At 46.5% G+C, this 17,086-nt stretch overlaps 1 protein-coding gene across 1 annotated transcript in view; it reads left to right on the top strand.

Annotated features, from left to right (window-relative positions):
- The first annotated feature begins 623 nt into the window (after positions 1-623).
- Positions 624-17,086, top strand: part of LOC133354887 (neuropilin and tolloid-like protein 2) — an 82,123-nt gene continuing 65,660 nt past the window's right edge. The window contains exons 1-2 of the mRNA XM_061572039.1: positions 624-1,023; positions 2,622-2,682. Coding sequence (XP_061428023.1) covers positions 1,018-1,023; positions 2,622-2,682 — 67 coding nt within the window. The 5' untranslated portion in view covers positions 624-1,017. The remainder of the gene's footprint in view (positions 1,024-2,621; positions 2,683-17,086) is intronic.

The following is a 17,086-nucleotide window of genomic DNA, read 5'->3' as shown; positions in this document are numbered from 1 at the left end:
CGCTACGCGCTAACCGCTGCACTACCGCTCCCCATACATTCTCACCTGCACTCACACCACAACTCCTCTCACACTCTCTGCCCCTCCAACTATGACACTCACCGTTATTCACACTTGCTCACAATCTCACACTCTCACCCTGATGGCCTCCCTCACCTCGACGCACTCAGAGAGAAGCTGCCTCTCACACTGACTCGGTGCCTCTCTCCATCTCCCACTGATGTGACACTCTCTCTCTCTCACACACACACTCCCCCTATGTCACATGCTCTCACGCACACAAATAAAAAGATCCCCCCTATAGATTTAAACAGACTGTTGGGGCAAGTGCTGTTAGCGAGCACCTACTAAGGCCGACACGGCACACGAGTGGGTGGGTGGCCAACGCAAAGACAAAGATCCCCCCTATATCGTCTTTACCAGACTGTTGGAGAAAGTGATGTTCGTGAGCACCTATGAAGAAGGCCGGCACGGCACACGAGGGGGTGGGTGGCCTGCACCACGCACACAGACACACTCACTCTCCTCCCCACCTCCCTCTCGCTCTCTGACACCACGCTCCCTCCCCCTCCCATCCCTCTCTCCCTCCCTCTTGCATTCGCGCCCAGTTGAAATGAGCTCATGTGTGAGAGTGTGAGACTAAGCGAGCGTTCGGGGCGAGAGAGAGATCACCGTTTGCTATGACGGTCTCTTGTTTTGTTTTGACTGCCGACCGTCCAGGTGCGCGCACATGTGCTCCATGACTTCAAGCAGGACCTGTCTGTCTGCCAAGGCGAACACCAAAATCACCAGCATCCTCACCGACATCATCATAATTTGCTGCTGCTGCTGCATCCCGCCGAACAGCACAGCAGCTCTGGCTATAATTCCGCACGCGTTCAGAGAAGATTACAGCGCGGAGAGGACCCCGCTGGTGCGGCTGAAGAGCCTCGTACCGGACAGGCACGGAGCACCGCGGGGGGAGGAGGAGGAGGAACGCGGCCGTGCTGTTCGCCGCTCCTGAATTCATGCACTCATATGAAGGTAAGCTGATCCTACACGCCGTGTACACTGATCGCGGGCCAGCAATGCACAGTCTGTTTGGTGTCTGGTATTGCCCAAATGCGTAACACAAATAATGAATGTCCTTAGCATGTATTGACATAGCACATCCCATATGTAGGTAGGCTGTTGGGGCGAGTGCTGTCTGTTAGCGAGCACCATTAAGGCCGGCACGACACACGAGCGGGGGTGGGGCGGGGTGCACCACCACACCCGACCGCCTTTGTCTCCCCAATGCTGATGGTTTATACACATCGCACCGGGTAGTCATTAAATGCTGAGTCAACCTATATACATGCGTAGATAAAGTCTGTTTTTAAGTATTGTTAAGCGCATACACTCATTTGTAGGTATGGTGTTATATACTGGCATGCATGCATACACAGCTGACCTCTTAGCTACTAATGAATGCGTGCATCCATATACAGAAGGTATGATTATGTTTTGTATGCACAATTATACACACAGAGACAAGTGTTTATAAATGCGTACACATATCTACGTTCATTCAAAATATTTTATTTTTTTCCAATATATGTATGTATGTGATGTTACATACGTCTTATACAAAGACAAAGATCCACCGTATAGACATTAATACTGTGAGGACAAGTGCTGTGTGGGGGTGTGGCCAACACCACGCCCGGCCGCATTTGTCTCCCCAGTTTTGATCTTTTACACACCGCACAGGCAATAGTTTTGAGGCTGAGTTGACCTAGATGAGGTCCAGGACCGATTCAGATATTCGCTCGCTCCAAATCATACCCGTGCATGGGAATATAACTCTCACTTGGGTTCGTAATTCAGTGCACTGACCACTGCACCACCCTTCCCCACTTAGAGCACATGCAATTGTTTAATCCATGCACTTACATGGGTGTGTGTGTGTGCTATTGTGCCTTGTATATGTAAACACACACAGGTCATCTGTCTCATCTTCAGTAATGGATTTTAACACATGCGCTCACATGCAGGTTTACCCCACGCTGTAATGCACAACAAGCCTTATCTTAATTACATTCTGAAATACATGCGAACGTGTAGATAGTGTTGAGTATGCATGAACACAGGTCTGTCCGGATGTCTGGACGCATGCACTCGGTTCAGAGCTAACGAGATGTCTTATCGCAGGCAATTACACGGCTTTGAACGCATACACTCATAAACACCACAAACAAAGTGTACAGTCTGTAGCTTGTGCTGCTAAAAGGCGCAGACATACATGGCATATTAAACACACGCTCACGCATGTAGTATGTTGGTATACACACACAGAGATGCACTCGTGTTCACGGTACATGTAATGGTACAGATATATGCGATTGCATACATACACCATTCGTACGCAAAAGCCATACGCTGCATGTTATAATTCCTATAAACCGCTCTCAAAGAAACCACATCACGACCGCTTTAACGCTCAAGCTACTAACACTGCGCCCCTTGTTTTGATGCCTACTGGATTAACGCGTCCCGTCGTAGAGGTTGCGGAGTGTTTGCTCTGATTGCCGAGTTGTGTAAGGAGGGCAGTGTCGTCTACAATCTATGCGGTTATTGCATTGGTTGTGTGTAACCTTCAGATACTCAGCCCAGAACAGGCTGCAGAGATGCGCATCAAGGCTGCGTTCAGCACACTGCGGGGTGAGTCACTTGGATCACAGCGCCGCACAATACACACGTCTCTTCCTCCACATATCAACACACACACAACGTGTTTTTACACATCCCGTCAGCAAAGCTGCCTCTTTGCAGTGCATCATCGTACAGCGGAATTGGTTCAACGCAAACAACAACTCTGGAAAGGTTTTGACATTCAGTGCCTCATCGGTAGAGTCAGGCTCACTTGCACCAGTGCTGGTAAACTGCCAGATGTTGTGTCGGCACGGATCATCCTCCTGTTCTCTGTGGGATATGGGTCCTGAGTGGACGCCAAACCATATATAATACATAACACAAAGTCATCCTGAGTGCCGTCAATAATATAAACATCTATGTGAATAAGCAGACAATACGCCTTCCATAAGTATTCACAGTACGTACAGTGTCGATGCGTGTACTGTTGTAGACACATTACAGCTCTACACAACCAGCACAGTGCACATTTAGCAGCACTACATAACAGTAGACAAAGCAGTCAAGAATAGTACGTACTAAATACACAACAATTGACACTGAGCACTATTACAGTATACTAATAGGGTTTCCCTTTTTTTGCCAACAAAACTGACTCCTTTTGCAAGGAATCATGTTAACATTAACCACAATACTTTCATTCAAAATGCAAACAAAAACAATACTATGATTATTTATGCATTGTCCTTGAAACTCATTGGTCCACACCAGAGACAGCTTTTATTAGAGCCTAGTCTCATATGGTGATCGACCAAATGACGCCAAAAGGCGCACAGTTCAAAGACAACGCACTATCAGAGTAATGAGAGCTCGGGGTAAGCATGATTTACTATAACAGTACTCATAGCGCAGTGTACACAGTGTGCATGACAATATGCCAACCTAAAAATGCGACAGCATACAGCACGCAGTACACACAGTACACAATAATAGTGAACATGATATTCCACAGCGCGACATCACAGTATGTATGGAGATACACATAATTTCCATCGTACTGTATCACAGTACACACAGCATACACACCACAGTACAAAAAGTACCAGATTGCAGCACACAGAACAGTCCACATTCACAGAGTACGCAGTGCAAACGCATGACATTACACTAAATTGACATACTGCAACACAGAACATACAATGCTGATTTGTGTATTGTATAAACGTCACCGTACAACATATAATATTGTCATACCATTGCACTAAATTATAACACAGTACACCATTGATAACACAACACAGTACAGCACAGATCATCAGAGTACATTACAGCACAATACAACAAAACGGACAATCACAGTGCAAGATGGCACATCAGTGACAGTACATCACAGTATAACCTGGAACATCACAATGCACCAGCCCATCACAGTGCAGGCGACATACCATCACAGTACAAGACAATTCAATATCGCGCGTCACGCACACACCGGGCGTGAGAGTTCCACTGTTAATTATTAACTCTGTAATTGACCCCAGACAGCCTCTGAGTCATCAGCCATCCGGCACAAACCTCCGTACTGCACGTTCTGACTTTGGAATGTTCTCTTTGTTGTGATTGTAATCTCTGTATTCATAGTCTGTGTGCCGATCTGTCGAGCGGCGTCCCAGCTACCTAAGTTCTATCCCACGGTGACGGCGAACATCAGTAGCGAGTGGGAAACAAACCGGTATTGTGCTTTATACTAGACTAGCTTTACTTCCCGGCTTCGCCCGGGATTTGGATTCACGACACCCGGCCGCCTTTGTCTCCCCAGTGGGCGATGTTCACACACCACAGCAGTTACTCGGAGTCGACCTAGGGGAGGGAGGCACAGGAGTAGTTCAAATAATCGTCACCGGTGGTGGCCGTGAGCGGGAATCGAACTCGGTTCGCCGGGTTCATAGCGCAGCGCGCTAACCATTACACTACAATGCGTTAAGCTTCCACATGCGCGGGTCACGTGACAGATTTGACGTCACAGCTCACTTGCCGTGCAAAAAAGATATGTATTATTGAGCCCCCCCCCCCCAAAAAAAAAACAAGTGTATTTTTTATAATTTTGCATGGTGTACAGTCTGGAAAGTACACACATGGCAAATTTCAAGTTTGTTGCATGTCGGGAAGTACGCTAAACATTTTGAACAGACACACATAATCACAACTTTGCCTTTTATATATGGAGATAATGTAATTCATGTTGATATATGTAATGTATGTGTATGTATGCACTTTCCCTAGCATTATGTGTCGGCTATATAGAGAGTCCGTGTCTTTGTTGTATGCATGGTAATGTGAATGCATACACTTTTTACGCCTTTTGTAAACTTAGTTCACTTTGTACGTACAATTTATTGTGCAGTGTGTAAACATCAGAAATTGGGAAACAAAGGCGGCCGGGTGTAGTGTTGGCCATCCCACCACCTCATGTGCCGTATCAGCTTTCATAGGTGCTCGCTAACAGCACTCTCCACAACAGTCTGTTAAAGTCTATATACGGGGGATCTTGTATTTGTTTGCATAACGTAACTGTGGATACGTCTATCTATGTGTTGCATGACATGTACCTGTACATGTTGTGTCTTTGTGTATGCATGTATGCAAATTGTTCGTGAATATACATTCCCATATTTGATCTGTTCACTATGTGCTGAGTGTTCATGAACATAACATTGTGTGTATGCTGTATTAATTATATCCACATGTCTTATAACACGTCCATAGTTATTACTGACATTGTGTTTCAGTCCATCATACCTATGGGCCCTTCTAAACCAATGCATATCAGAAGGTTGTAACTTCTGGCATTGTATCACGCAATGTTGATGAGACCTAAGAAAGTCGAAATCGGTTCAGAAGTTCCCTGTTGAAACAAACTAAACTACAAGAAATGTGGAATGGGCACGTTCTCAAAGTTGCAAGCTTAATGAAGGATGTCGTGGAAAGGTTCCGGTTTGTTGGGAAAGAGGAGAGGGTGCTCAGGGGATCATGGACGCCACGGTGGCTATGAAATGTTAACTACCTTGCCAGGTATACAGGAGGTCGTGGGTACGATTTCGACCCTGACACATGCTGTATAATTGGAGTTTGTATGGCTCTCTCCCTGTGGTCGTGTGGATTTTTCTCCGGGTCCTCAGAATTGTTTCCTTTACAATAAGAAACATGCATTTGGAGTGTTTGGCTGCAATACATTTCCACGTGATAAGCCACTAAGTTGAGCTATCATGTATGGCCAGGCCGCTTCTGAAAAAGAGCGATATAGCTAAGTGGGCCTTACCTGGTAAAATAAAAAAAATTGTTCATAATTTGAAGGGTAGGAGCTGTTGAGTGAAATTAAGAATAAAGCTAAAGATCAGAAGGGAAGGAGGGAGTTTGAGCCCAAGACATGCCACGTTTGGCACAGGGCTAGAGAGAGAGCATTTATCGAGCAATAACAGGTCGGTCTGTCTCGCATGCAAGTCACTGGCAGTATATACTTTTTTTCCTGGATTTTTCTGTTTGCGCATAGTCACTTTAAGATGTTTTCTTGTTCATGTTTTTGTTTTTCTGTTTGTTGCGGTTGCACCCGATTCAAGAGCCGAATGGCTCACAGGGCTATACCAAATAAATGAAACTGTTAATTAACATATACGAACTGGGCGACCCGAGTTCGATTCCTGCACACAGCCAACACCGGTCCTAGGCCTCTCGTACGTTGACTCAGTGTGTTAACATCGTCACTAGGAAGACAAAGGCGGCCGGGCGTGGTGTTGGCCACCAACCCCCTTGTGTGCCGTGTCGGCCTTCACAAGTGCTGCTCGCTCAGAGCACTTGCCTCCAGTATCTTAAGTCTATACGGGAGATATTTGTTTTTGTTTTGTACAGTGTATTGAGCTTGTGATCAAGTCTCCCATGATGCACCCGTGCTCGTCAGAGGTCACAAGCCAAGTCGGTGTCGAGCCTAGAAAGTGCTTGGATGTATGGGTGGCCACCACCATGCATGCCAGGTTGTTATAGGTGACTGCGTGGGCTGGGCTACGGGCTGGGCTACGTGCTGGTCATCAGACAACAGGACAAAAAAGTCAAATGTTGTACCCTACTTCTGTGCTCCCAATATTCACCAACCCGCACTGGCCAGGTCATACAACTCCCACGGTCCACACGGTGTGTGGAGGCCCTCATCCTGCAGTGGATCGACAAAGAGGTTAAATATTACGCGTGTTTAATGACAATTCTCTATATACAACAACACATCTGGCCCGAGCTTCCCCTAGGCTGACTCAACATAAAGCACATTTATTATCATAGCAGTTGTGTTAATATCGTCAAGCATGCGTGCATATCGCTCGTCGCACCCACCTCCCAATCGAGTGCCGAAACGGACCTTCATAGGTGCTCACTAACAGACTTTTCTGCAGCTCGACATATGGCTAAGCATGGGACCTTTGTCAACTGTTTGTGTGTGTATACCCTGCTATGGGGAGCGTAATGTCGCGGTTAGCACGCTGTTCTATGAACCCTGCGAGTTAGATTATTTCCGCGCACGGCCAACACCTCTGACGATTATTATCTGAACCGGTCCTGGACTATGTCGACTCAGCCTCAAATGAGTACCCGATGCGATGTGTAAATTTCGCCTCTGGGGAGACAAAGGCGGCCGGGCGTGGTGGTGTTCATCCCCTCCTCGTGTGGCATGCCGGCCTTCATAGGTGCTCGCTAACAGCATTTGCCCTAACAGTCTCCTAAGGCTACACGGGGGATCTTTGTCTTTGACTCTGCTATCAAAGTCATAGTCACCCCCCTGCTCAAACAACACCGCAGGGAATTGCTAATCTCCATTGGCAGCCATTAAAATACGGTGGTGGAAATTCCACATTCCTATCCCGGCAAATGACTGCTACCGTTAAATTGTAGGCTATGCATAAGCGGCATTCTGAAGGCGGCATAATAATAATGACCAGTAAGCTATGTGTAAGTGCCGCTGACAGGCTATGAATCATGTTAGGTAACATTCACGGCACGCACTGCCGTGAGCGAATGAGACCAGGGGGTGCTCTGTTGAGACATTCCTTATCCCCAACAGTGACACACACAGAACAGGCTATTGATGAAGCAAATACTGACTGTATAGCAAATATGAGAGCACCCCCGCTGAAGAGACAACCGGTGGTACGGCCCACCAGGTGATGACCCCAATGACCTGCCTCGGCTGAGCGTCCGTGTGGTGCATGATGTATCCGTATGATCAGAGAATGGATTGCGGTATCCGAGTCTTGAGCACAAACGATATACATCGTGATAAGAGTCGATATTTTCTCGGTTGTTAGCACAACGTTTAGATTCTCGATTATCCGTGGGCAGATTATCCTGGTTGCTAAAACCGAGCTGGTGAGAAAGATAAATAAATTAATGACTGTGTCTGTTGCGTATGGTTTAATTATTATTATAGCTGCTGCTCCTCACTCGTAGAGGGTCAGTGACACGGGGCCCACGTGACCACAATCACGGTGGCAAGTAGACGGATTAAATGTTTTAACTTCACCCCATGCTATGTAAGGTGAATAATACATTCGTTTCTATAGCCTAATTGACAAGAGTCTTAATATTATCTGTTTTTATCCAGGTCGCATATGCATTCGGAGGAGGTGGAACTCTGCACTGAGTCCATCGATACATATCGATTCTTAAGCTTTTGTGATGGACGCATCCAAGCACGTGTGTTGTATGAACGGTTGTGTTTTCGTTTTAAATGGGAAAGTGGCTTACAGTCCACTCCCTCTATCCACCCGGCAATGTAAACGGGTTCCCCCGAGGTAGTCGATCGGCAGGTGGCACGTACGTCCAGCATGGAAGAGTAGGCCAATGGAGACCCCTCCACCAACAGCAGGTAAATTGTAGGGCTCCACTTTTTCTTCTTCCCTCTACAGCAGCCTTTAGAGGCGCTACTATTCACCGCAACGTTTAAACTGTGACGGTTAATCTCATTTAAGGGTACAAATGAATTGTGCCACATAATTTACATCAAACTGTCATTAATTGCATTTCAATACCAATGTAAAAAAAAACTGGACAATATTTAGCAATGGATATATAATGTCTGATGGAGGTAATGCAGAGGACATCAGCAGCAGTGGGAGGCAGGATGATGTCTGTCATAAGTTTTTCCTCACACATACAACACTCGCGAAAACGGAGATTGGCCAAACATCCCAATGCAGGACCTTCCTGACAAGCACCATTGAGACTCGGTGAGGCTTTCCTTACTAAATGAACAATATCTATGTACATATGTACATACATCCAGCATATTGGTAGCTATAATAACTACCTGAGGGCATTGGCCTGATGGAGATCATAGTGTCTGTTTAGTAATGCATACAATGCCTCTACCGCCCATTTAGCATAGCAATGCGTAAATATGTTATCTTGGATTACCAATCGTAATTCATTTCGGTGAAGTAGTAAAATAAATAAATATGAGCTCTAGTGTGGTTGTATTTAATGCAGGCAGTGCAAATACATTACCTATATTGAACAATGCATTGCGTTTCGGGTAACACCTGCTACATCTGTAGTGATATCGCGGATGTCATTTTGTGGTGCCGGCCCTAGAGAGGCATGGCGTGCGATGCACTTACATCGTGGACAACACGTATGTAGCGACATCGTGGATGTCACTGGGTAATGGCAGCTCCAGCGAGGCACGGCGTGCGATGTATTATCATCGCGGACACCCCGTATTTGTGGGTGTAGTACCAGCCCTAGAGGGGGCTCGGTGAGCGCTGGGTCATAGCGCTCAGTGGCACCACGCGTGCCGTGCAGTGCTGACTCCTACAGTATGCAGTGTGAGAGTGTCAGCCATGGAATGACGTTACCCCAGGCCATGGCACTCTGGTTGACCCTGGAAGGCACGTGACGGGTAAGGTCTACACAGGGGCCCCAAGTGGGGGCTTGGGGTGGTCACGTGCCGGGGCGAGATCCTGCTAGAAGGTTCGAGAAGGTGGTCGTGGCCAAGGGCGGAGCCAGCCACGGCCAGCGAGGATTTAAACCGGGTCCCCGAGAGGGACCAGGGTTCTGCGTTGCTGTTGCCATCTGAAGATCTACGATCTACATACGTTCTACGTCCAAGAAGAAGTCACCAACACGTGGACCTGGACCCAAGCTGGGGTCCTACTCCCAGTGTAACGAGTGTAGTTAGCCTGGTGGTCCACCACCATAGCTTGTTATCTGGTAAAGGGGCAGCTACCCCTTTGTGTTAAGTGTGTTGGTATCAATAAATGTGTTGCCTCCAAAGAGTGCGTCTGCGACTCAGTTGAATCCACTACACATCATTGGCAAATATCAATATACCTTGTATATTGAGTGTTACTTGTGATTTAAGCAACACAGCACTAATGTACGACCTAATTCTAGCATTTTCCGATGATAAAGTCACCCAGAATGCGCGCCCATCTCATTTAGACCGCAGACGCTAATCTGGTTGAAGCCTGGATATTGTCAGGATCGGAGACCGCCAAAGCACAAACAGGTTATATTAATAGGGGTTTTCCCCTTTTTTCTGGCAACAAAACTGAAACTTTTTTACAAGGAATCATGTGTGCATTAACCACAATACGTGTGGTCAAAATGCAAACAAAAACACACTGATAATATATGCATTGTCCTTGAAACTGGGGAAAACCCATTATATTTTGGTACTGGCAAATGAGGTCTAATGGCACAAACAGGATGTCACAGGGATGCAGCGCTGCGTGGTGTGCAGGAGAGGGCAGTATTATATTTCTGTGCTCACACGTCTCTGCTCCCCACCACTAATCCGCACTGACCAGAGTAGTGAAGTATAGTCAAACAGCCCCCACAACCCACATCGGTGTGGGTAGGACCTCATCTAGCAGTGGATTAACAAAAGGGATAGACAGTACATGTACTGTACATGTGATACAGACAATACCAGGGATTGGAAATACCTATTTCCTTTAATTTCCTTTAATGGCTTAACGTTATGGTGTGGGTATAGCCGAGCATTGGCCAATATTATATTACCTCTCCTGTGGAACACCTTGTGATATAGACAATACTTTACACGACATACATGATATGGTGAAGTCACAATATTATTTCCTAAACACTCACACAGTCTGAGTAATTGTTTGTGGTATAGGTAATACCGTGCATTGGGCAATACCAATATTGAGAATAGGGTTTCCCCTTTGTTCTGGCAACAAAACATCAGAGTATGTTTTGCATTCTGACCACGAGTATTGTGGTTAATGCAAACATGATTCCTTGTAAAAGGTTTCAGTTTGGTGTTTTAACATCTGAACACCAGTTTTGTTGGCGAAAAAAATGGGAAAACCTATTCTCATATTTTGGTACTGGCAAAGGAGGTCCCATGAAATACCAATATTGCTTCAATATTGAGCAAAACATTGCGATGAAGGCAATAATTAGTACTGGGTAATACCAAAGTATTTTCCATACACATAATTACGTTGAATTGGGCAATGCTAATGCGTTGACCATGTTAAACATACAGTACTTTGTGATATAGGCAAGATCAATGCTAATATATTTTCCTATGCATGAGCAATACATTGCAATGATGGGAATTTCCATGGAATGCATCACCCGCGATCCTGGAATTACCGTAATCTCAACCATAATTGGGAAAAGACCGACCCTGTGCATGCATCGCGAGGGCGAGAATGGATCTTCACGATGGTGACACCGGGCAGGTTCACGACTTGCCGCAGCGTCGGAACGACCACCGCGGGATCTCGTTGACAGGATGAGACATGGGACGCAGGACACCGCTTGAGTGACCCCTGTTGGCCACGCCAGGCGTTTTTCAGCCGCCATAAATAACGATTTTAAACCGGAGCAACTGACGTGGCCCGTTCGTTCCCCTCGGGTGGGGAGGGGGGGTTCTTAATGGCCACGTCAGAGACATTGAGTCGGCACCACCCGTGATTAACTGGATGTGGTATAAGTTCATAATGATCGCGTCAGAGGCACAGAGTCATCACCACTGAGATTCCAGGTAGAATAATCGATTCAGCCACCCGTTACGATGTTAGGCTCCCGAATGTCGTAAGTTGAACACAAAACATCGCGCAGGATTACATCAGATTGTTCACTTCATTGTGTATATTCCAGCTATGAGAGATTTAATATTCTCCTGTCTGGCATTGGCCCACTCATTTGGGCTCTACCTTCCAGCTCCTCCTCTCCCTCCGCTCACTCCTCCTGCCCTGGGTCATCATCACCTCCACATCCACGCCCCCCCCCCGCATCCTGGCTCATGGCTCCGAGCCGCGACTGTTCACGCCTGCCTCTTGACCTCCACCCTCGACGTCCGACATCTTTATTCCCATCTGTGTGGACGATTAGTCGTGTAATGTACATGCGCGTTTGCATAACCGACACGAGGATAACTGCTATTTATCGGGCATGGAGTTGCGCTACCAAGCGATTGGGCAAAGACATCGAGAGTAAAAGTGGCTATGGCAGTAAATCTGTGGCTTTCGCTGACGCGACGCGACGCTCTACTGACTTAAGGATGAGACGATGGTTCTCATGTCAGCATGAGAAGAAGGTTCAGTATTGTATTATTCAGGGGTTGTGTATTGGATGAGACGAGGGTTTTGTATTGGATAAGACAAGGGTTCTGTTTTGGATACGTCGAGAGTTCTGTATCGGATACATATGTAGGTTACAACCCCCAAAGGGGATGCGAAAGCCTTTCAGGGAGCGGGTGGTGGGACGCAGTCTGTGGCACGGATACTGTGCAGGAGAAAAATATCGAATGTGCGCACGGAATGTCAGTGCCATGTTGTGGTAACAAAACACACAGATGCACAACACGAAACTAATGCCTGACTAACAACGTGTTCGCTAGCGGCGTGGACATGTGATCTCTCTGCATACTGTGGCTTAAGTAACCAAGCAGCTGGGGAGGGCAGAGCGTGGAAGGGGGCTGCCATAAACTGGTTGAGAAGCACTGCTCTATAGACTTCAGGTGCCTGGGTAAATAATTGGAGTTCACTGCAAAACGAATGTAATAATGCCCTCCCAGCCCATTTCACCCTCCACCGTGGGTTCACTCTCTTTGGCAGATTTCAAAGGAGTGCTGATTGAAAGAGATAAATAGTTGTATTAATATACACAGGAAATAAAAAACATTTCGCCAGAATTGCCAACTTTATTTTCACACAATGCAATCTACTTTTGGAGCCAGGCAGCTTTTTCGTCTCATTCCGTATTCATGGGCAAAGCGGTTTTATATTCATAGGAAAATGCTGCGTTAAATTACATGTGTGCTCTTATGGAAGCCTCCCCTTGCGGTTCTGCCGCGCGAGCGAGTGTGACTGTGCGCTTCCGCATATTTCTAAACCTATGCCTCTTGGTGTTATATCTACATTTTTTTACTGACCAAGCAATTACTTTTAAAAAATAATTAGTGTGTCCGATTACCATTTACATTACTTGAGGGTTTTTTTTTTCAAAGAAACTTTCTACAAATATAATTTTTAACGTAAGGCAGTCAGATCAATACTTTAATTACGAATTTTTATTATCATAATTATTGCTTTATATTTGAAGGATGTTGCCACAATGAGTGTTACAGTGAGCACACTGGACTTGCAATCCAGAATATGAGAATAGGTTTTCCCCTTTTTTCTGGTAGCAAAACAGGTGTTTAGATGTTAAAACACCAAACTGAACCTTTTACAAGGAATCATGTCTACGTTAACCACAATACTTGTGGTCAGAATGCAAAAAAAAACATACTCTGATAATATATGCATTGTTTTTGAAACTGATTGGTCCACACCAGATACAACTTTCTTTCGAGCCTCGTCTCAAATGCCGTTTGGCGTCCTCTGGTCTAACACCGTTTGAGACGAGGCTCAACAGAAAGATGTTTTTGGTGTGGACCAATCAGTTTCAAGTACATTGCATATATTATCAGAGTATGTTTGTTTTTGTTTGCATACCGACCACAAGCATTGTGGTTAATGTAGACATGATTCCTTGTAAAAGGTTTCAATTTGGTGTTTTAACATCTTAACACCTGTTTTGTTGACAGATGAAAGGGGAAAAACCTATTCTGATATATTTTGGTACTGGATGTTGCAATCCAGAGTTCGCCGGTTCAATTCCACCTCCCGGCGTGGCAGTTGGAGCTACGCTGAAATTGTATTAACCTTCCCCACCACACCGCCTTTGTCCACCCAGCAGTATAAATGGGTACAACTCGTTAGTTCAGTGTTCTTCACTCATTTTCAGAGGTGGGCCACTTTTGCCAACATGACATCATCAGTGTGAAGGCCGCCACACATTTGAAACCACTGGGGTTTGCCAGCACGATGATGATGGGGTGTTTTCACGTCTGGGTATTGTCGGGGGCCGCACGTCAGCGCCCGTACTAAAGGCCACCAGGAGCCGCCAGTGGCTCACCGGCCTTGTAATGAAAAACACCCGGTTAGTCGATCGATAGGTCACGTGTGTGGTGGCGTAAAACGCGGGTGCTCCCACCTCGTCCAAAATGTCTGGCCAGAGGAGTCGTGGAGGACCTCATGTCAGCAGTGGAGTGCGCAAGCAATTGCAGGGCTACACCTTTACTTTTTACTCTACACCTCCCATCGTTGGTTTAACCTCAGAAACAGGAGCGCGATGCTGTATGAACGTAATCGAAAGAGAAGTTATCGCAGTACTAAAACAGGAATCCCAATTTCAACACGACCACCTCACGCCGATAAGACAGGTTTACTTTCACCTGCCTGGCTGTAATCTAATTACAACCGCGTGATAATTCCACCCCCCCCCCCCCACAGCCAATTGAGCTAAAACCCTCACGGCAACGTGACGCCAACAACGCGTGCTGCTGCTCGCATGCCGGTGACGACGATAGCAACGCTGCATTTAGCAGCCCTGACCGCCGGTGTCACATTTAAAAATGGGCGCCTCTGTCTTCTTAAGCCACAAAGTCACTGTACGATTTATGAATGAATAAAAAAGTGTCCTTCGGTGAAGCCATTAACTGTGTAAGAACCTGGCTTCTATGTTGGCACAGATTGTACCAACATGGCTCCATTCATTGTCACTGACAGACGCCAACAGCAGACCAACAACTCTGGGTATCTCCGTTACAATGGGGAGGGGGAGACTGAAGGGGGCTTTGTGAGAGACACTGAGCCCAAGCATCGCTCTGCTGCTCATGAGTAAACCAGGTTCTCAAGTAGCGAGTTGATCTTCTCAGCTCGATCACCAAATATTGAACAAAACAACCATTATATTCAATTTGTGAGTTTTGTTTTGTATTCTGATAGGTACAATGTTGATAGTTTGATTGCCACGAGACGAACACCTCTGTAGCGAGGCGTCCGAGAAGGTGCAGAACCATCGAGTGTGGTCAGGGGGCATTTAAAGGGACATCAGAAGTCATTATTTGATGTAATTTCCCACAGGCTGTTGTCTAGCAATATTATAGAGTTTCAAATGAAGAAGTCATCTAATCACAATGATGCTGAGAAACACATCATCATCACAATTAGCAGCCTTGCTCAAGCCACTGCTGGATGAAGGCCTCCACAAAAGCCGCCACTAATCCCTCAAAGTACCGCGATGTAATCATCCCCCAGACGCTTGCACGCGAGCTGCTTTGATGGCTCCATCTCCTGGGTGCACGTCCCCTCGCACGCGGTCGCATCCCTCGGTTGCCACTCCGTCATCATTTTTTTGAAGTTCGATTCGACCGACGCAGTCCGCCGCGTTGGAGTGTGGAGCGATGGTCAAGTACAGGAGGCGTCCTCGTTCGCGCCCAGTGAACGGTGGCCCCAGAGCGACTCCTTCACCCTGCCCGACCAAGGCCCGTGAGGGGCGTGCTGTGGGCGATAAGCACAATTGGAATATAAATTGCGCAAAAAAAAAAATACCCCACAGATATGACTTGTTTTACATTTTATGCAGCAGACTTCAACTATTGGCACAAACAATTATAGATTGTTTGGCCATTCTTACAGATAATTTAACAAGGTGTACCGCCTTATTTACGCAGCAACAACAACAAAAACGATTTAGCCAACTCCAAGTTTAGCCCCGTGAAATCATCTACTGGGGTTGCAGGTATGTGGCTGGGGCAATATCTTAGTGACTTGTAAACCGTGTAGAATGGGCGTGATACCCCGGCCTCCAAGTGTCCGATTTGTATTTCCCTTACGTGTTTACTGACAATATGACGGCTGAGAAGCAACGGACTAACTCTACAACTGTTTGCAAGGTCAAGTCTGCCCAATGTATATATTATCAGAGCTTGTTAGCATGTTCACCACAAGTACGTGTGGTTAATGCAGACTTGATTCCTGGCAAAAGGTTTCTATTTGGTGTTTGAACATATTAACACATGTTTTATTGCCAGAAAGGGTAATATTTATACTTATTTTACATACTTTGATACTGTCTCTTCATACGCAACAACTGTTTGTTGGGTATGAAGAGCCCCAATAGATTCCAATTGTACCTCCTATCAAAGCGCATGGGAGGCAATGATCGGTGATGCGAGTGATGGATATCACTTCACCAGTCACAATTAGGCGACTCCTCAATACTGGAGACTCGAATAGATGCAGATGCAGACTCATAGATTCATCCATAAGAGTTTTTTTTGGGTTAGATCGCGTAAATATATAAATGTGTCATTAAAACCCACCAACCACCCGACACAGCCAACTAGTAAGGGTTGTCACGTAAACAGAACATGCCAATTCGTCACTAGTACAGCACACCGGTGTGTTGGAGAGTCAAGCCACAACATGTACGACGTTTCGCCAGTATTTACAACTAGCTTCATCAGGCGACAGCCAGATTTGTGGAGAAGTCTAACTGTTTCGTTACTTATATCAAGGCGTAGATGTGGTGACCACGCTTCTGTGCTCTTGCGCCACATGGTGGGGGGGGGGGGATTACTGAGGCAACGTACATTATGAATTATGCGAGCCCTCTGTCCTTCCTGTCTATTATAGATGATATTGGTCGCGAAAGCCTACGTCATAGATTCATATGTCCATCGTTGGATCTTCATTCAGTGTCTTGTGATTCCTGGATGCGGATTTGCTCCCCTACGGCTGCTGCTTGGATTCTCGTGGTCGTCCTGCAGAACTCCTCAGCTGTTGTGTGGCACGATGTCCAACGTTTCGCTCCATGTGCTGGGAGTTGCTTCAGCAGAGTTGTAGCGCGATACATTGTAGCACTGTGGGGGGCAAGGTGCCACCCCTGCCCCTCCACCTCTCCTACAGCCACTGCTCCTGCGGCGCCACCATTACTCCACTAAGTATGTGAGCCATCGGCTGCCACTGCCGCCTTCATTTCCTAAATTGTGTCCACGATCGACCGGTGCACCCCTCGGATGGGGCACCCCGGGAGCTATAGCCACTCCTGCCTGCTGGCCATTGCT

This window comes from Lethenteron reissneri, chromosome 49 (genome assembly GCF_015708825.2).
Source record: "Lethenteron reissneri isolate LAM-NWPU_2019-01 chromosome 49, ASM1570882v1, whole genome shotgun sequence".
NCBI lineage: Eukaryota > Metazoa > Chordata > Hyperoartia > Petromyzontiformes > Petromyzontidae > Lethenteron > Lethenteron reissneri.
Note: the sequence above shows the minus strand (reverse complement) of the source record. Positions and strands in the feature narration are given on the sequence as shown.